Consider the following 22,021-nt stretch of genomic DNA (forward strand, 5'->3'; position numbering starts at 1 on the left):
TTTGATCACATGACATAGGGATACTGCAATGGTTGTAAGTATGAAAAATAGTTATAAGCCACTTTTCCCAATACTGTTATAACTTTGAACAGTCATTAAATAAACACCTGTAAATTGAGGACCACCTGTATTACCCTTTAATAAATCAAAGGAAAAAAATCATATTCCTTTTGATCAATATGAAGTGTTGATTAACCACAATAGTTGAGTCAATGTTATGCTTTACCACATTAATATACCCAATTGAATGGGTTCCCATTCCACTATCAATTGATCTGATACCAAATTATTCCTTCTCAACTCAACCTATTTAAGATTGTTGCACTGGCCATAAAATGAGGCAGCAGCTCCATATACGTCAATTTGAATTCCCAAAGAAAAGGCAGTATATGAATGCAATAAATATATTTATAGTTTCCACAGAATGCCAAACCATAATCTGATCCTTTGCCTTAATAAGATTTAAGATTTAATTGAATTTGTATGCCGCCCCTCTCCGAGGACTCGGGGCGGTTCACAGCATATACAAAAATGGAAAACAGCAATAAGCAATCCAAATTATAATATATTTAAAACAATCTTTAAAATTCTAATTTTAAAAAAAGCTATCATTACCATTCATTTGACAATCATACTGAAAAAATTCATTGGTCAGGGGGGAAGATCTAAAAACCCCCAGGCCTGGCGACAAAAATGAGTTTTTAAACTCTTTCAGAAGGCAAGGTGGGTGGGGGTAGTGTGAATCTCTGAGTGGAGCTGATTCCAGAGGGCTGGGGTTCCCACAGAGAAGGTTCTTCCCCTAGGTCACACCAGCCGGCGTTGTTTGGTCAGCAGGACACTAAGGAGACCAACTCTGTGGGACCTCACTGGATGCTGGGATTCGTGCGGCAGAAGGGGGTCTCGGAGATAGTCTGGTCTTATGCCATATAGGGCTTTATAGGTCATAACCAACACTTTGAATTGTGTCTGGAAACAGATCGGCAGCTAATGCAGTCCGCAGAGTGATGACGAGATATGGGCATGTCTTGGCAGGCCCAAAATTGCTCGTGCAGCTGCATTTTGGACGATCTGAAGTTTCTGAACACTCTTCAAAGATAGCTCCAGGTAGAGAGCATTGCAGTAGTCAAATCTCGAGGTGATAAGAGCATGAGAGACCGTGAGCAAAGACTTCCTGTCCAAATAGGGCCACAAATGGTACATCAGGCGAACCCAGGTAAACGCCCCCCTCGCTACAGCTGAAAGATGGTGCTCTAAAGTTAGCTGTGGATCGAGGAGGACGCCCAAGTTGCAAACCCTCTCTGAGGGGATCAATAATCCTCCCGGAGTAATGGACGGGCAGATGGATGTGTCTATGGGAGGCAGTACCCACGTCTTGTCTGGATTGAGTCTGAGGCAAATGAAAATCCACCTATACCTTAGCACAGTGGTTCTCAACCTTTCTAATGCCGCGACCCCTTAATACAATTAATGTTGCGGTGAACACCAACCATAAGTCTAGCACCAATTCTCCCAACAGAGATTTAAGCTGATTGGCAGGTAGGTCAGAGGGACACCCCCACTGTAAACACCTGATTGGTTGGATTGTAAAAATGTTTCAAGGCGTCAGAATAGAAGCTTTAGTTCCTAACATCATGGGAAATTTGTCTTTTCCCATGGTCTTAGGCAGACCTGGGCAAAATACAGCCCGAGGGCCAGATGCGGCCCTCCCGCTGTCTGTGATCAGCCCGCGGAGGTCAGTCCAAGTTTTCAAGATAAGAACTGGGTGTTCAAGATTTAATATATACTATAATATAATATATAATTATAATTTATCATTATAATATAATGAACTCAGTTCTACGCAATAATATACAGTATTGGGTAGAACTGAGTTCATTATATTAGTCTGGCCCGCTAAAACCATCCCAATTTCTCATGCAGCCCTATGGCAAAATTAATTGCCCACCCCTGGTCTTAGGCGACCCCTGTGAAACGATTGTTTGATCCCCAAAGGGGCCCTTATCCTTAGGTTGAGAACCACTGCCGTCACATAATGTACATACTATTATATGTCAAACGAAACTTTAATTAAACTGTTTCAGTCAGTTTTTGAAGCTGCCATTCAGGTAACTTAAAAGGATCTATGTAACAAATAAGCTAAAGCACAGGTTCGCGCGTGCCACCATAAAAACAATACTGGCATCTTCGGTTTCCTTACTTCCTACACTTATACTCACATAGAAAGGCAGGACAAAGGATTTATTAAAAGTATTACAGGGAAAACATTTCTCCAACAACAAAAATAAATAAATAAATAAATAAATGGGAAAGGAAAGGAAGCAAGAAATATAAATGCTGGAGGATATGTAAGGTTGTGGCCCATCCTAAAAAAAAAAGGGAATATATACCTGTGGTTATAGTCCTAATGAAATAAGGGTTACATTTGATCCTTTGCCAATATAAATTTTTGCAGTTAAAGGAGAGTGAAAAAAAAGATGAATTGGAAGGCGGAAATTACTCTCTACATCAGGTCTCCAATCTTGGCAACTTTAAGACTTGTGGACTTCAACTCCCAGAATTCCTCAGTTGGCAAAGACGGCTGAGGAATTCTTGGAGTTGAAGTCCACAAATCTTAAAAGTTGTCAAGGTTGGAGATCCCTGTTCTACACACGGCCGCCCTTGCTCGTTGTGTCTTGTCTTCCCGAGGCCAATCGGCTGAAATTTGACGACGATCCCCTTCCAAGGAAAGCAGCTCAGTTTCCAGGCCTCTCTTTCTCCTCTGCAGCCTTTCTTTTGCCGCCGTTCCACCGCCAGTCTTTTCGGCCAATAAACCAGGGACTTGGGCTCGGAGGACGTGGACTTCTCGCCCAATAACAGCTTCCAATAACATCTGTCCCGCCCAGTAGCGGGCCGAGATTCAGCTTTCTGATTTCGCAAGAAGAGGAAATGGGTGGGGCAGAGCTTTGACTGACATGTCTTAAACCCTATCAAGATATTCAAACCGAAAGGGCACAGGGAGAGGCCGGCTTAGGTGGGCTCCTTGTGAACCTACAATCCAATAGAAAACGCAGAGCGGTAGAGGGGACTTATTTGACATTAAGATTCACCGGATCCCAATAGGAAGAAGAGCAGGCGGGATTTAAACCTGCTGACCAATCCCTTTAGAAGGCTGGGTTATTTCTGTCAATAGAAAGGACCGCGCGTTTGAAAAGCGGCGCCTCTGCCCAATAGCGAGTGCAAACGTTTCGTGACGGACGGGACGAGGGACCAATCGGGTATGTTTGGGTCGGTTCGGTGCAGCTGGGCCAGGTTCGGGCGCGGAACGGAGCATCGCCGTGGTCCCGATCCTCTACCGTCACCATGCCGGCCGTTTCCAAGGGAGACGGGATGCGGGGCCTGGCCGTGTTTATCTCCGATATCCGAAACTGTAAGTGATCGCGTCTATGGGGCAGGCAGGTAGAGGACGATCCTTCAGAACCGAATGAATCTTGTATACACGGAAAGGGAGGGGAGGAGGGGGGAGGTTGGAGGGGGCATTGGACCTCCGGGACAATTCGGGAGGGAGGAAGCGGCCCGTGATTGTGTGATCGGCGGCGGAAGAGTTACGTGAGGTGATGGGTTTAGTGGCGGAGGGTGGGGGGGCTCAGTCGACTTAAGGCAAAAGACTTGGACCTCGAGGGTACAGGCGCTTGCTGCCCCATCGTCTGCTCAGTGGGGCTTCGGAAAACAGAAAGCAGGTAAGGCTGCGAGGGGGCCACCTAATGTCAAGGGAAGGGCGAGGCTGCCAGTCACCAGACATGCCCGCCGTTTGGATAGGCAGTGGCCTGTCAGTCATTGGAGGAGGACACAAGTTGGGTAAAGATGGCACAGGCAAGGGGGATGCTGGTGAATAGAAAGCATCCCATCACCACCACCCTGTGTGAATATGGAGATTATTCAACCTGAGACTTGTGTCTGTCTGTGGCTAATTTTGCTTAATCTGGATTTTTTAAAAAAAATTAATTAAAGAGAATACAGCCCACTTTACAGCCCTCTCTAAGTGGTTTACAGAGAGTAAGCCTATTGCCCCCAACAATCTGGGTCCTCATTTTACCGACCTTGGAAGGATGGAAGGCTGAGTCAACCTTGAGCCTACTGAGATTCAATCTGCCAAACTGCTGGCAGCTAGTGATCAGCAGAAGTAGCTACCTAAGAGGGTGGTGTGGAGAGAAGCGGAAAAGTTTACAGAGGTGGAAATTGTGGGCTGTGGCTATTATAGGGAAACGGGAATGATGGAAGACAAGAAAGGGGTTCTGAGATTTGTTTAGGGATAAGGCTCCATCCCTCCTACTTCTTTCTGCCCTCATATATAAATCAGAGGCGCGCATGAGGAAGCAAAAAACTGTACCCAAACATGGGTGCACTTGGGTCTCTGTGCACAATTCTGCTACCTGCACAGCTGCAGTAGCAGAATGGTGCTGGATTCTGCTAGCACTCAGAGCACATGTCACCGTTCCACTTTAGCAGCCCACCTCTGATATAAATACATCCAAAGATATTGACTGGAGGTAGGCAGCTGTCATATGACAGATGGATAAATAGAGTATGATGGGGAACCTTTTTTGTGCCAAAAGGATGCATGCTTTCCTAAAGCTTGGGAAGGATGAAAAATGACCCAATGGCTCAACCAGAAGTTTGGAAACACCTGGACAACTGGAGTTCATTTCCAAACTTCCAGTCAGCCTGTTGGGTCTGTTTTTCGCCATCCAGAGTCTCTGGAGGTTTTCTTAAGGCCTGGGGAAAGTGTAAATGACCTCCCCGTAGCCTGCCTGAAGGTTGAAAATCAGCTGGCCAGAGTACACATGCATACTGGAACTGACATCTTGTGTTTCCTTAGATATGGCTCCACGTGCCATCTGTGGCACACGTGCCAAAGGGTCACCATCACTGGGCTATGGCTTGCTTTTTTAAATTTGGGGAAGATTGTATGTTTTGGGGAGTCTGTGTGTGATGACTTTAAAAAAGAGCTCTTGGACCTTTGCAGAAGGCCTTAAACATAGACTTATTATGTATGATACAAAACTCATTGAAATTACTTCTCTGTACAATATTTCTTGTTGCTAGTCATCTGGATTTTTAAAGCCTAAATATAAGCATTATTGCAGGGATGTTACTGCAAAATAAGCGATTGCTGTTTAGAATTTGCATAAGAGTAAAAAAGATGGAGGAATTCAGATTGTCCTATGGAAAACAAGTGAAATCAGGGAAGGTTTCTAATCACTATAAATTGTCAGCTTTTTTATAGCATTCATGTCCTATTAATATCAATTGGAAACTAGAGAAGTTTTAGTTGTCATTTGTGAGCCTGATGGAGCATGGCTAAAGCATATATATGTGTAGCTTCCCTGAGTAATGCTGAAAAAAATATCCAATTACTAGCTTTGATAATCTGTATTCAGGTCCTTATTTGTCAGATATGCTTCTTTAATCATGACACAAAGCTCTAAATGATCAGGAGACCAAAGTTGTTATAGTATAATTTAAAATGTAGAGATTTTAAGTCAGATCTAGATTTTTTTTGTTTAAAACTTTGATATAAGTTGTTTCATTGTGGCTGAATACTAATACAGTATTACATTCATTTGATTCAATCTTCTCCCCCTAGTTCCTTCTCAGGAATCCTAATCTTTGCCTCCCCCCCCTACTTTTTTCAGCTAACGAAAAAGCATTTTGCAACCTTAACTTTTTACATGCAGTAAAGCTAAGTAGCAGTTGCTAGAGCAGTTTTCAATAGAGCTCACACAATCTTTTTAAGGCTCTGACTGACTGAATTTCCTCTAGTTTAAATTAATCCTGCAGTTCAATGAAAAAGTCTAGATATAAGCATCATGACTCCACTATTCTGGAAAACCTATTAAAAGCTGATTTGATCAGGTAATTGTAATTATGTTGCAACAATTTCTGTATACTGTACAGTACTGAAATTTCAAGGAAAAGTCATTCTGTAGCCATGTGAATTGGCCTAGCACCAGCAGACCATATAAGCCAATTTGCTTGGAGGCAGAGGCTTTCCATGTGTGGGATTCTTGGCCCTACTGCCACAACAGCTAGCTTTTAACATCTCTGAAAATATTACAGAAGAGACTATAACTCCATGGTGGTGGTAATGCACATTCTTTGCATGCAAAATATTTAATGCTATGTCATTATTTGAATGCTGCAAATAAAATAGGATTAAGCAATCTAATGGTCTTCAGATTTCAAGTGATAACTCCCCTTATTCCCAGCCAGGAATTATGGGAGTTGTTGTGCAAAAGATTTTGAGATTGCTCACAGGAATGATTAAAAGGGATAAGATCTTTTATCCAAGGAAAAGAAACATTACAGAGCAACGGTGTTTTATGATATGACTTAGTACAGTTTATTCTGTTTTTAATGAAAGTAGAAAATTCATCATGCCTGTTTTTAAATGGCTTCATGTAGCTATGCTTTCTTGCACATCATTTATACCTGGTTAGAGAAGTCAGAAAATTTTGGAAAGGGATTGTGATACACTTCCAGAAAGGTATTGTACTAAACCAGCCAAATTTGAAAGAAAGGTTCTGTAGCCTTAACAGTTGTGAGAAAGATGGTATTTGTTATAGACAACAAAAGCTGCCAACATTTCTTTATAAAAGCAACAATTAAAAATGAAGAAACTATATCCTTCTTGTCCAATGCCCATCCTAAATTTCAAAATACTCTGTTTATAAATAGTGTAAATTGGTGAATGAATAGGACCTGATGTTTTTTGCTGTTCTATAGAAGTCAGGCATATTTTTCTCAAGGCCTCAGGGTCCACATTTTAGGATATTATGGGAGATCTTTGAATCATTAAAGGAGCAGAAATTGATGCTGGGGAGAAATTTCACTAGAAAAAAGATCGGATTGATTTAGATTTTATTTCGCAATAGCAAAAAGCCAGGGATGCATTGAGGAATATGTGGGAAGAGCTGTGTTCACAAAATTCAAAAAGTTAGACAAAAGGCTGTGCCTTAATTTTATTAAACATTTTTTGGGGGTGGAAGGAGATGTAAAAGGCCTTCTAACAAAATTGCCTGCTATCTAATGGCCACATAACTAAGGAATGCCAAATTTCAAACTGGGATTAGGACTTTCTGATGTGGAAGAGAGCATAGCTATGGTGAAATTCAGGCTTCTATGAACTTCCCGCTGGATGAGCAGGATGTGATAAATACAGTAAACACGTTTTAACAAATCTGATGGCTACTGATTCCGTGACATGAATTGTTTTAGATATGCATTTATACTTTCTTTGATCTTCTTGTAAGTGGAATCTGCTTCTGGATTTTATTAAATTCTAATTCAGATAAGCCTGGCTATAGGCCAAAGGTAAGTTTTATGGGAATTACAATCCAATGTGCTCTGGAAAAGGAATTTCCCCACTTCTGAATATAGTTGCATCATGAACAAAGAGCTCTTACATGGCTTGTTCTTAAGGAACTGCAATTTGTAAGCAAAGAAAAGTTGGCAGCCTCAGATTTCCTCAACAGGGTGCTGTAGGGACAAAGGAAAGACCCCTACGAGTGTGATTTTTGTTTGAACTAGGAAGGAAGGAAGGAAGGAAGGAAGGAAGGAAGGAAGGAAGGAAGGAAGGAAGGAAGGAAGGAAGGAGTTTGAGGAAACACAGCTTTCTCTTTTTTAGAGGCTGATTTCCCTGCCTCAAGACAGGGAAAGTAATAGTGTTTGGATCATTTGCTTTTGACAGGTCGAAGAAGGAAGCATGTGTTTTGGGTTCTAATGCCTTCTTTGGTCATCTTCCTTTTATCTTTGGAATATGCATACCAGGAAATAACAAAGAAATATGATAGCCTTGAAAGGATCACTTCCATGGTATGATGTAAATAATAGCGCCTATCTTGTGATAACTCTCCAATCACATTAGTTAACCTGAAATCCAAGATGAGGGCTGATGAACTAATGGGAATAAACTGCAGGGTATTACATACATGTACGGTATCTCATTATTCTTGTCCTTTATATGAGTGGCTAATTCATTGCTAAATTATGATTTAAAGAAAGTTTATTTCTGGTTTGAATTGGCATTTTAGGACATAATTGTGTGATTGGAAACCCAAGGAATAACCTTTCGAGGTGGCGAGAAGAATGAAGGGGCTAAATGTACTAGTATGCTGTTTCATGCTTAGAGGCGAATGGATCTACTTTAATTATGTTTCCTAAATTATTATTTATCTCTCCTGAAGGAATTTGAAATATCTCAAATCAAATATTCCCTCTCATTTGCATCCTTCACTTATTTTAGCAAAGCTTTTCCCACTATTAAACAGATCATGCTGTACCTGTTAGTTGCATGGTGTTAAATAAGGGAACCTAATAGAAGAAATGCAAGGGAAGATATGACAATCCTAATTTAGCAGAAAAGATATTGCTAGACAAGCAAAGGACTCAAAGCCCTTTACTTCCATTGCAGAATTTAGAATTTTATTCTACATTCATTTAAATAAAATCCAAATAATGATATACTCTATTATTGATGAATAAAATTGTTACCAGCCTCTTCTAGTATCTGGGTTTATTAATATTGTACTTTTTATCTTAAAACAAGGGTACAGATGTGGCCTCCTACAGTCAATTTCTCTGAATCAAGTAGCTAATTTTCTCTTCCTGGAGTATCATCTTTCTTTCTACTTGATGGTTTAAATCATGGATAAGGAATCACTTTTCCCCCCATTTTCCACAGCTTTATGTACAAAGCTGCTATGCATACAAATATATTTATTTCAGCCCTGGTCCTGCTGAGCTAACTTAATTATGAACACTTTCTGATGGTTAGGGCAAATGTTCCTTTAACCTCCTGCGAGCATTTACTTGCCAGGTTTGCGAGATGTAGATCTGTTTTCGCTGTTTTATATAGCAATGTTGCAATGGTTTTTTTTGCAACCTTCCAAGAATGGGTGCATTATCCATTATGCTCTGTTGTATTGATGTCTGGGGCCTATCACCTCAGAAAATACCAAGGGACTCTAAGATATAGAAAATCTACAACTAGGGAAAATGCTTTTAAATGTAAAATGGTCCTAGGGTATGGTCACATTAAAACTTTTCTCTGAATTTTATTATCTATTTATTATCCTTTTGTACCTCCATAATTTTTCCACAGCAGCTTACCACACTCTAAAAATTATTATGAAAACAAATAAAATGATGAAAAATGTACAACATAAAAACAAAACAGTATGGAGAGCAGATAAAGACTGATTATGAAAGTGTTGCAGTGTTACATTTCAGATATGAATCACAAGTATGAAAAAGAATTAAAATATCTTTGCCTTGGAACAGAAGAATAGTAGGTACCAGGCATGACTTACTTGGGAGCCAGGGAGCCATCCATAGCCTGGAACAACAGCTGGGATTCACTGGAATTACTGCAGTGGGCATCTGCTAATTGCAGATCAGCATGGCACCGGAGCAGGGCTTTTGAGCATGATCTTACTAGATGAGTTAGAATATATCGAAAGAGATTCCTTCATGTGCTGTCACAAACACCTGTAAACGTTGTGTGAATAAACACCGGCACTTTGAATTGGTAACAGAAGCAAATTATACCATTCTTTTCACCTAAATACTTTTTCATTAGGTTTTAGTATATAGCAGCCACCTCTGAGATGGTATTTCCATATATGTGGGAAGTGCTTCTGGCTATGAATTCTGGAATTATAGACCATCACCTCGAGGTTCGACTACTGTAATGCTCTCTACATGGGGCTACCTCTGAAAAGTGTTCGGAAACTTCAGATCGTGCAGAATGCAGCTGCGAGAGCAGTCATGGGCTTACCTAGGTATGCCCATGTTTCACCATCACTCCGCAGTCTGCATTGGCTGCCGATCAGTTTCCGGTCACAATTCAAAGTGTTGGTTATGACCTTTAAAGCCCTTCATGGCATCGGACCAGAATATCTCCGAGACCGCCTCCTGCCGCACGAATCCCAGCGACCGATTAGGTCCCACAGAGTGGGCCTTCTCCAGGTCCCGTCAACTAAACTGTCGGTTGGCGGGCCCCAGGGGAAGAGCCTTCTCTGTGGCGGCACCGGCCCTCTGGAACCAACTCCCCCCAGAGATTAGAACTGCCCCTACTCTTCCTGCCTTCCGTAAACTCCTTAAAACCCACCTTTGCCGTCAGGCATGGGGGAACTGAAACATCTCCCCCTGGGCATGTTTAATTTATATATGGCATGCTTGTGTGTACGTCTGTTAGTATATGGGTTCTTTTTTAAATCTTTAAATATTTTAAATCTGTCAGATTATTTATGATTTGTTTCCACGTGTTGTGAGCCGCCCCGAGTCTTCGGAGAGGGGCGGCAAACAAATCTAAGTAATAAATACAAATCTAAGTAATAAATAGTCTGGGGAAAGTATTGTTTTGTCATGCTGTTCTATTCAAGAAACATATGTGGGAATTTGTCATTATCTGTTGACATTTACATATATGTATCTGATCCCTTTCTTCATCATATTTATTTTAATTGTCTTGTGCAATCAGCATTATGCAGATGCCCAGATGATTGTATATGTAGGTTGGGTATCATCCATGTTTTATTCGTTGCTTCTTATTTCTAGGTAAGAGTAAAGAGGCTGAAATTAAACGAATTAACAAGGAGTTGGCCAATATCCGATCCAAATTCAAGGGTGAGTTCTTGCAGTATATTTTCCTTCCTTCTCCCCTTTTTCCTTTTGATATTTTGCAGTATAATCCAGCTTTTTCTCACCACGAATCTCTGCAGCAGTTCTGTCAGTGACTCAGTCCAGTGACTTATTCACTATCTGCTGTTTTTGTTCTCTCTTTCCCTTGACAACCAGGCTTCTCTCTAGCACTTTTCAGGCTGGTTTACTATCTATTTTCTATTATACATGTCATTGATGCTTCATAAAAAGCAACTGTGCTGTAGCATTTCTGTAGGAATCAAGGTTGAATTGTTGAAAAGCTAACCTGTTCCAGCTGGAACAATAAAATAAAGTAAAAAATACCTGATTTTAGGTGGCATTGACTATAATAAACCACAGTGATGTCAAAATGGCGATACACATTTTATAACATCTTGCATGTGCTATGATTATTTGTGTCATACATATGACAAAAGTAGTTTATGGATTTTTTTTAATGACATCATTATATATGTGCCATCACTTGTTTTTCCTGTGGATGCCTGTAATTCTAAGCCTTCAAATTGAACTAGGAGTTTCTTGTTTCTTCTCTGTCCACGAGTTGCTTGTGTCACTATCCTATACTGTACAGCACTATAAAGTAAATTCCTATCTAATGAAACTCAAGAGTTATTTCTCCCAGAAGCTACTTCTATTTAGCCATTAGATGCAACTTTGTCCCTCCTTGATCTCAGTATTAATTTCTATAGGTCTGAGACCTTTGAAGCACCATTCATATTATGGATAGGAACAACTCCTACATTTTCCTGTTCATCATTCCATATAAAACAAGGCACATACTTTAGGTTTGATTAGAAGGATTTAACAAGTGTTGTTTTGTTATCTCTAAGATCAGGATATTAAATCAGGGAACTGGCTTCTTGGAATGCACACTTCAGCTGCTCATGCCAAAGGTCTAGCTAAAGGTAGGAATAAGAGCTCCAAAGGAGAAAGGAGCAACAAGTTCAATTGCTTTAGGCAAAATCTTCTCATTCAAAGTAGATAGCTGTGCTCTTGAAAACTAGCCCAACATAAAAAGAGAGAGGATTATTTGGACATATATACTGGTACATACATACATACATACATACATACATACATACATACATACATACATTAATTCAGTCTTCAGATTGCCAATGTCTTTATTCCTCTGTTTGAATCTATTTGACAAGTTTGGAGCAAACATCCATATCCATAGATGCTTACAAAAAAAGAAAGAGAGAGAGAGATTTTAATTCCTGGTTTATGTAATCCCTGTCTGCAAATCAGCTTCTTCTCTTAAACTGGTCATAACTGTGTTATCCTTATTCTCTTAAAAAGAGAAAAATTAATAGCATATATGAAACAGTTATACCTTATTCTAGCAACATTACCTAGAATGTATAAAGGCATTCCAAATGTATGTTGGAAATATGAACAACATGAAGGAACATTCTGTCATAGTTGATAGGTAAATAAAAAGCTAAAATTTTGGATTCAAATATATTGATACATAGAATTTTAAAGATTAATATTCAGTATAAGACAGAAGTTTGAATTTTAGGACCAATGAATGCAATATTTTAAAAACCTTACTGAGAGTTTATTTCAATAAATTGCCGCCACATCATTATATACATAAATATGGAAAGATTCAACATTTCCCTCTATGGAAGATCGGTTGCTAAAATTTACAAAACTGGCTGAGATAACCGAACTAATTTTTTAATTAGAGAAAAATTGTTATTATATTGACATACATCAGTGACTGGAAATCTCTTATCAATTCTGCATAAAAAAGAAATTGATTTTGTAACTTATGGTTTTGATGATGAAAAAGAACAGGTTATAGGAAGAAGGGAATTATAATGTAATCTAGATAAAAAAGTTCAATTGTATGAATTAAATGCCAGGTGTAAAATCAGAAATCTACCACTTAGTACTTTTTCATGTTTCTGTTCTGTTCTTTTATTTTTATTTTTTCTATCTCTTTTTGGTCTCTGCTTTTTTTCCCCTTTTTGTTTTTTCACATTTACTATAGTTTTTTCTCTTGAATTTATATCTTATATATAAACATTATTTTCATAAACATTATTAAAAAAGAAAAGTAATAATGAATGAAAGGATGCATAGAAATTAAGAGAAACAAAAGAGGAGGAAAGATAAAGAAGCATCTTCTGATCTTATTAACAACAATTGCTTCAGGCGTGGAAAAACCAAGAACAACAGGTGTAAAAGATCAAAGCAGGTTTATTTAACCCTAACTCTTAGACAAAATCTTGCCAAACTAAAGCATAGTTAAATGCCAAGAAGAAATTAGGGGGATCCTATATATAATTGATTCAAGGCTAATAATTCCCTTTATTCCCCCATCTCTTAATTCAGCATCAGATTCTACCACTGTCACAAGTACATTTATATTTTATCCTCTCTTTTTCTAAGGCTGTGATACAATCTCTTTCTTTACATAATCTATTCCTTCTGAATCATCAAACACATAAATTATAAGTTTATTTATTTCTTTTATCAGTAAAAAGCTTACGGTGGGTTTCCAGTCACTAATAAATGGGGTTATTCCCTTTCTATTATCAGACAAGTTACTTTTGCCATCTGTGCTAATTCTATCATCTTCATCAGACATTCGCCCTTTGTGGGTATGATTCACCATGTATCTTTAAATACAACAATTTCTAGCTTTTTTACAAGTCCATCAAGCAGGATAAATTGACCCTTCATGTTTTCCACATTTTCAACACAGGTTTGAAGATAATTTTTCTGGAGTGTGGAATCAATGCTACATCATAAAAAATGCTTTTTAAATCATGCCATAATGTAAATCTTAACCCTTTCAGCCACATATTTTCCTATTGTTTCATCTGTATATTATATCCAAAGTTCTTAACCTATTTAGCATCTAAATCATTTCCAAGAAAGAACATCTGGCTGTCATTTTTTAGGTTGCCTTTGATCCCCAATTCTTCCACTTTTCAGTGTTGTGAATGCCAGCCTTTCCTATATGCACAGATAGAAACATTCGTGACAACTGTCAGAATTGCAGGAAAAAAGATCTACCATGTTAGACAGTCATAACAAAACACAGGAATGATTTCTTGCCCAAAGGTTAAAATTATGGTACAGTACATTCATTTTTTTCCTGCTGTAATTCTTTCAATTATTATTGGAGGTTGAGAGTGTGAAAAATCCAGTTGCTGTCCAAATTAGTCTGTAGATTGCAGCAGAAATGTGTTTTATAGTACTTTCAAATAGTATTATTTTCTCATTGTTTTCTCCATATGAATGCATTCACTGATGTCTATAGATAAAAGCAGGCACATTTTTCCCCATCAGAATGTAAGTGAATGGAGAAAAAGAGAACTCTGTGTTCTTCTCTGCTTCATTGATCAGAATAGCTGAGAATTGGTGGGAAGTGTTAATCAAGGCCTTTGCTGTTCCCCGGCTTAATTCCCCGGCTTAATTCCAACAGAATTTCCAAACCCATTGGCGGTTTCATTTATGCCATTAAGGTATCTAATGAACTAGAGCCAACCTATCTTGGCACTCCAATCTAAAGGTGGAGAATCAGAATAGAATATTATGTAGCTTACACCAGCCTTCTTCAAACTGTTTCTCCAGAAGACTGATAGAGAAAAGTAATCTGTCAGGAAAATTGGGCACACAAAAAGGAAAACAGGAAGATATTACTTGCAGCCTGACTCCTGCTGACAAAATGGCTATATGAGTGTTTGTAGTAGGAGGTCAAGAGGCTGCTTTAGCTGTCCCCCCCACCAGTTGCCTTGCAGATACCTCCCTCCTTCTAGTAGGGCAAGTGACCTTCCTGCCCCATTCCCCACTTGTCACTCTCCCCTCTCAGGAGATAAAGCCTTGGATGGTTACAGCAAGAAGAAATATGTCTGCAAGCTGCTTTTCATCTTCCTGTTGGGCCATGACATCGACTTTGGGCACATGGAGGCAGTCAACTTGCTCAGCTCCAACAAATATACAGAAAAACAAATTGTGAGTAAGCCCAATGGTAGTGAGATCTTTAAAAGCAAATCCTTTACTCGCTCATTATTTTGATTTTCCATGTGAAAAGTAAATGACGCTAGTGTTCCTGGTAGATTTCAGTGGAAAGAAAAGGCTAGTAACAGATCTGTATGTGAAAGATTCTGATTCTGAATTATTTATTATATATAGATTATCCTGTTCACCCTTCAATATTGTTATGTTCAGATTTATTTAATCTCCGGAACAAACCTTTCAGGTTGAAGAAGAAAGGATAATTAGCACAAAACCAGCCTGGGTTCTACTAAATCTAGTTTGATCTGCTAACTATACACCATGCTAGCTCCAGGAATGTAGTCAAATGGCTGAGTTTGTGCAGCATGCTATAATTTAAATCAAAGTAAACAAAACATAGTTGCTGCATATGTTGTTGTTGGTTGCGAAGTCGTGTCCAACCCATCATGACCCCAAGCCTTTCTCTCCCCTACCATTCTCTGGAGTCCATTTAAGTTCCTGCTGACTGCTTTAGTGACTCCATCCAGCCATCTCATTCTATGTCATCCCCATCTTCTTTTCCCCTCAAACTTTCCCAGCATTAGGCTCTTCTCCAGTGAGTCCTTCTTATCAGGTAGCCAAAGTATTTGAGTTTCATGTTCAAGACTTGGCCTTCTAAAGAGCAGTCAAAGTTGATCTCCTCAAGGACTGACCAGTTTGATCACTTCAAGGGATCGTGGGAATCTTCTCCAGGACCATAGTTCAAAGGTCTCAATTCTTTGGTGCTCAACCTTTCTCATGGTTCAACTTTCACAGCAATACATTGCAAGTCATAGCCTTGACTATACATACTTTTGTTGGCAGGGTGATGCCTCTGCTTTTTTTCATGCTGTCTATATTTGCCATAGCTTTCCTCCCCAGGAGCAAGCGTTTTTTAATTTCTTGGTTGTAGTCCCTATCTGCGGTGATCTTGGAGCCCAGAAAAATAAAATCTTTCACTACTTCAATTTCTTCCCCATCTATTTGCCAGGAATTGAGGGGGCTGGATGCCATGATCTTAGTTTTATAAATGTTGAGTTTCAGGCCAACTTTTTCACTCTCCTTCACCCACCTCAAAAGGCTCTTTAGTTCCTCTTCACTTTCTGCCATTATAGTGGTATCATCTCCATATCTGAGGTTGTTGATATTTCTCCCGGAAATCTTAATTCCAACTTGATTCATCTAGCTCTGCCTTTCTCATGATGTGCTCTGCATATAAGTTAAATAGGCAGGGAGATAGTATACAGCCTTGCCAAACTGCTTTCCCAATTTTGGACCAGTCAGTGGTTCTGTGTCCAAATCTCTTTAAGAACTTGCCACAATATGTTGTGATTCACACAAAGATTTTAGCATAATCAATGAAGTAGAAGTAGATATTTTTCTGGAACTCCCTAGCTTTCTCCCCTATCCAGCGTATGTTGGCAATTTGATCTCTAGTTCGTCTGCCTCTTCAAAATCCTGCTTGTACTTCTGATAGTTCTCGATCCAAATGCTGCTGGAGCCTATAAGATTTTGAGCATAATTTTATTAGTACATGAAATGAGTGCAATGGTGTGGTAGTTTGAACATTTTTTGGCATTGCCCTTCTTTAGAATTGGAATGTAAACTGACCTTTTCCCATCCTCTGGCCACTGTTGAGTTTTCCAAATTTTCAGGAAAATTGAGGGTGGTACTTTGACTGCATCGTCTTTTAATATTTTGAATCGCTCAGCTAGAATATTGTCACATCCACTAGATTTGTTGTTGCTCATATTTCCTAAGGCCCATTTGACTTCATATTCCAGGATGTCTGGCTCGAGATCAGTGACCACCCCGTCCTGGTTATCAGGCATGTTAAGCTTACTCTTGTATAATTCTTCTGTGTAATTTTGCCATCTCTTCTGCTTCTGTTTGGTCCCTGCCATTTTGGTCATGATAAAATGCCGATCTTTGCATAAAACATTCCCTTCATATCTCCAATTTTTAAAAAGAGATCTCTGGTCCTCCCTATTCTATTGTTTTCTCTTATTTCTGCATTCAGTTGGGTGTATCTTTCTCTTTCTCCCTTGCCTTTCTCTTCCCTTCTTTCTTCAGCTATTTCTAAAGCTTCCTTAGATAGCCATTTTGCTTTCTTACACTTCTTTTTCTTTGGGTTGCTACCTCTTGTACAATGTTGTGAACCTTTTCCCATAGTTTTTCAGGGACTCTGTCTATCAGATCTAATTCCATAAATTTAATGGTCACATCTATTGTATATTCACCAGGGATATGATTTAATTTATACCTGAATGGCCTAATGCTTTCCCTTATTTTCTTCAATTTAAACCTACATTTTGCAATGAAAAGCTCATGATCTGAACCAATTGGCTCCTGGTCATATTTTTACTGACTGTATAAAGCTTCTCCATATTTGACTGCAGAGCATATGGTCAATCTGATTTCTGTGTTGACCGTCTGCTGATGTCCATGTGTAAAGTCGTCTCTTGGGTTGTTGGAAAAGAGTGTTTGCTATGACCATCATATTCTCTTGACAAAATTTTATCAGCCTGTGCCCGGCTTCATTTTGTAGTCCAAGGCCAAACTAGCCTGTTATTCTAGTTATCTTTTGGTTTCCTGCTTCAGCATTCTAATCCCCGATGATGATAAGGACATTTTTGGGTATTAATTCTATAAGGTGGTGTAGGGCTTCATAGAACCAGTCAACTTCATCCTCTCCATCACCAATGTTTGGGCCATAGACTTAGATTACTGTGATGTTGAATGCTTTGCCTTGGATTCAAACTGAGATAATTCTATCATTCGGGGGATTGTATCCCAGTATTATTTTTCCTACTCTTTTATTGACTATGAAGGCTACTCCATTTCATTTGTGGGATTCTTGCCCACAGTAGTATACCTGTTGGTTATCTAAATTAAATGCACCCATTCCTGTCCATTTTAGTTCACTGACTCCTAAGATGTCGATGTTCAGTCTTGTCATCTCTGGTTTGACCACGTCCAGCTTGCCTTGATTCATGGATCTTACATTCCAATGGGAAAAGGATCTTTACAGCATCCAAATTTCCTTTCACCACCAGATACATCCATAACTGAGCATCCTTTTGACTTTGGCCCAGTCACTTCACTCTTTCTGTCATTACTAGTACTTGTCCTCTGCTCTTCCCCAGTAGCATATTGGACCCCTTCCAACCTGAGGGGCTTATCTTCCAGGGTCATATCTTTTGGTACTGTCTATGGGATTTTCATGACAAAGATACTGGAATGGGTTGCCATTTCCTTCTCCAGTGGATTACATTTTGTCAGTGCTCTCTGCTATGATCCGTCTGCCTTGGGTGGCCCTGCACGGCATAACTCATAGCTTAATTGAGCTGCACAAGCCCCTCCACCGTGATAAGGCAGTAATCCATGAAGAGGAGTTGCTGCATATATATTTGCCCAAATAAGATACTATATATCATGATTTAATGTGATGGCTTAATTTGCATGTACTATGGCAGTACCTTCATCCTGCAAGTTACTAAATGCCAAAAACTAAGGTAAAATCAGTGCACAACTCCTTCTACCCTCACTTTTATAATCTTATGGATTGTTGCCATCCAGAATCAAATGTTCCCACCTTGATTGTTATTTTATGTGAACTAGGCCTTGAGTATTTCATTCTTCCCTTTTTCAAATACAGTGGTACCTCTACTTAAGAACTTAATTCGTTCGGTGGCCAGGTTCTTAAGTAGAAACTTTCTTAAGTAGAAGCAATTTTTCCCTTAGGAATCAATGTAAAAGCAAATAATGCATGCAAACCCATTAGGAAAGAAATAAAAGCTCAGAATTTGGGTGGGAGGAGGAGGAGGAAAAAGAGGAGGAGGACAGTCGCTGCCGAAGGAAGAAGGTGAGGTGAGCACCCCTCTTTGCCTTTCCGTGCCCACATGCTCCGGGACGCAACCTTGCGCCAGGTGTATGGGAGGCAGCGCGAGGGAGTCACCACAGTGAAGTGGTTTATTCCCTCTCCAAGCGCCCAGAGAAAGAAAAACACTCCGTTCGCTCTGGGCTGCCAAAGCCTCCTTAAGCGCCACCGAAAGGCTCTGACAGCCCAGAAAAGCCCGAGATGGCCAGGATTAAAGGGGGAATGGCAGGAAACTGGCCGGGCCTTCGTGCCGCTCTCAAATTTCCTGGGAAATTTTTCTGGGCTCGGGTTCTTAAGTAGAAAATGGTTCTTAAGTAGAGGCAAAAAAAATCTTGAGCATCCGGTTCTTATCTAGAAAAGTTCATAAGTAGAGACATTCTTAAGTAGAGATACCACTGTAGTGTCACAAGTTGCATTTTTTCTTTTTAAATTAGGAACCATTCTGATAAGGAGATGAGAAGTATTATTATTCCCTAATAAAGCAGTCGCTGAGCTTGTTGAAAGTTGGAAAAAAGGGGGGGGGATACTTCCCATGATAGTCAGTTAATGAAAGTGCCGAAGGAAGGGCTTCTACAAACTTGTATTCCAGAGAGGCAATCAAAATTGTCTAGCACATTTCTTATCACTTTTGGGAATCTGGCCAACCTTACAACAGCCCTTGTCTGCTGAAGAACAAAGTGACCCTTTGAATGCCATTTGCCTCACTGAAGCAGGATTGCGGGAAATGCAATTGTTCCTAACTACAATTCCCAGCATTCATGACCACAGTTATGCTGGCTAGGCCTGCTGAGATTTATAGTGCCTCAAGACTTGGAAGACCATTGGTTTTTTTTGGAGAACTATAGATTGATCCCTGTAATAAAGGTATGCCTCTGGTTCCCCTAGGGTGATTAATTTATCCCTTGTTCTTTGTGTGCCTTTTGTATCTACTCCTCTAGGGCTACCTATTTATTTCAGTGCTGGTAAACTCCAACAGTGAACTGATCCGTCTCATCAACAATGCTATCAAGAATGACCTGGCAAGTCGCAATCCTACCTTCATGTGCCTTGCCCTACATTGCATTGCCAATGTGGGCAGCCGTGAGATGGCAGAGGCCTTCGCTTCCGAGATCCCCCGAATCCTGGTGGCTGGGTAAGATAGAGTCAATACAGGAAGGACTGACTATATGAAGTAAGATGGGTAGTTTTCATTATGGCATTTAGGTATATCAGAAGATAATTTATAACAGAGGTTACTCACCAGCATGGCATTGCTTACACCATTCTAATTCCATCCTAGACCTTCCAGTTTTATTGAGGCTAAAATCCCCAGAATTTCCATTCAAAAAGAATAGTGAAAATCCCCAGAATTGTAGCTTTGGATATACCCCCAAGGCCTGGATTTGAACAGATTTTAGCAATGTGCTGTAATATCTGGAGGTAGTACAACACCAAGTGTCCCTCAATGGAAGCTTTCGGTGGTTCGGTGGTGGGAATTGGTGGTTCAGCAATATCTGAAGAGTATCAATTGCTCATATTTCAAATTGGGGAAGACTACAAGAGGTTCTCCAATATTTTAAGCAACAAGTATTTTCTCATTATCAGCTACCTGATCCTTTTATCTGGTAATGCCAAAGGTTGAACTTAAAACTTTCCATTAGCAAGACATAATCATTCCTCTAATGAAATATCAACTATCTAACTCATTTGTCTTTATTAACCTCAGTGATACTATGGATAGTGTGAAGCAGAGTGCTGCTCTCTGCCTCTTGCGCCTCTACAAAACTTCACCTGATTTGGTGCCCATGGGAGAGTGGACATCACGTGTGGTGCATCTTCTGAATGACCAGCACATGGTATGTTATCCCTTTTGAGTTCCATTGTTTGGATATGAAAACATTTGTCACCCTCGCAATAATTTGCATATAGTATATCCTCCTGATTTATTATCATATAGTAGAGTCCCTTTAGCATTCAGTTCTTACTCTTTTAAATCCAGGTACCAATCTATTAAAAGAAATTTATTCATACCATATATGTGAAACTAAGTGCAACCAGTGAAGTTTAGTTAATGTTTATCCTATTCCTAGTTTTGTGATTTATTGTATTTCAAATATCAAGTTTTTTAAATTAATGTACAATATGGCAAACCATATATAATGGTTATAAAAGTGATTTAATTAAAAAAGAATAAATTAATAAGAACAGAAGTAATGAGTAATTTATATTGATCTTCTTCCAACTTGGTACATTTCAGATGTTTTGGCATCAGCTCTCATCATTTTTATCCTACCTGGTAGTTCTCATATATTGGTCACAATTGGCCCTGGAAACTTCTTCACTTAGCAATAGGTCGCTAAGCGAAAATTATGTGATTCTGCTGGAGTTACTTCACCTCTTTCACAGTATAATTAAGTAATTCACCTGTGATCATTAAGCAAGATATTGCATGCCCACAATCTGTGATTTTATTGCCTGTTTCTTCATTGCTTGCTTGTTACAGTTCCTATAGAAGTGGTCTCTGTTTTCCATTTTTTCCCCTACACCTCCTCACAATACAGGGTGTGGTCACAGCTGCTGTCAGCCTCATTGCTTGCCTCTGCAAAAAAAATCCTGATGACTTCAAGACATGTGTCTCTCTGGCAGTATCCAGGCTCAGTAGGGTGAGTGAAGAAAGGACAGCCAAGAGTCCATTCCTTTGCTTAATATTATTGCACTGCCATGTTTTGTTTCAGCATTTTTAAAAGCATTTGTGGTAGACCCAAAGGTACTTTTCCAAAAGACAACTGGACTCCAAAAGATGTTTCATTTATCATCCAAGAAACTTCTTCAGTTCTGACTCAATGGTGGGGAATGGATGGGTTTAGATTCTTTGCAGTTATCTGGTGATTCTCAGAGAGCTAAAAACTGGCCTTCGGAGTGCCAGTAACCAGATGACTGCACAAAAATATTAATCCTTCCATTCTCTACCATTTGATTAGAACTGAAGAAGCTTCTTGGATGAGTATCAAAATATTTTCAAGGGAAAAAAGCACGAAAGTCTGGTCACATTTTGGAAAAGCACCTTTAGGACAACTATGATCTAAATGATTGAGAATCCCCAAAAGACATTAGTGATAGAATTTGTGTTTGTTGGGAAACCATAATGATCTAGAAATCCATTGTGACTAGTTAACAAACAATTATTTATTTGATCATAGATCATCAGGAGAATACAGAAATCACAGTTAACTGAAATAAGATACAAAAGAAAGGAAATGAATATTATATAAATATTCTAGAATGTCTAAAATATTAAGGTGGCTTAGAAGCAAGCCTATAGTGTCATGTGCAGATTGCTGAATAGTATGACTGTAAACAGCTGGAGGCAGAGTGATGTAATAATAGCATTTTAAAATAAATCAGAATGACCAAGATACTTAATAAAAGGTGGAAACAACAACACCTGGCATGCTCCTGTGTGAC

The 22,021-nt window shown here is 39.4% G+C and overlaps 1 protein-coding gene across 3 annotated transcripts in view; it reads left to right on the forward strand.

Moving 5' to 3' along the window:
• Positions 1-3,280: 3,280 nt before the first annotated feature.
• The window catches only part of LOC139154390 (AP-2 complex subunit alpha-1), a 41,132-nt gene continuing 22,391 nt past the window's right edge, over positions 3,281-22,021 (forward strand). For 2 of the 3 annotated variants that reach the window (XM_070728930.1, XM_070728928.1), the window contains exons 1-6: positions 3,281-3,406; positions 10,597-10,665; positions 14,534-14,676; positions 19,516-19,709; positions 20,283-20,412; positions 21,118-21,219. In XM_070728930.1, coding sequence (XP_070585031.1) covers positions 3,340-3,406; positions 10,597-10,665; positions 14,534-14,676; positions 19,516-19,709; positions 20,283-20,412; positions 21,118-21,219 — 705 coding nt within the window. In that variant the 5' untranslated portion in view covers positions 3,281-3,339. The remainder of the gene's footprint in view (positions 3,407-10,596; positions 10,666-14,533; positions 14,677-19,515; positions 19,710-20,282; positions 20,413-21,117; positions 21,220-22,021) is intronic. The other variant, XM_070728929.1, reaches the window with a different exon arrangement.

Source organism: Erythrolamprus reginae, chromosome Z, assembly GCF_031021105.1.
Source record: "Erythrolamprus reginae isolate rEryReg1 chromosome Z, rEryReg1.hap1, whole genome shotgun sequence".
Taxonomy (NCBI): domain Eukaryota; kingdom Metazoa; phylum Chordata; class Lepidosauria; order Squamata; family Dipsadidae; genus Erythrolamprus; species Erythrolamprus reginae.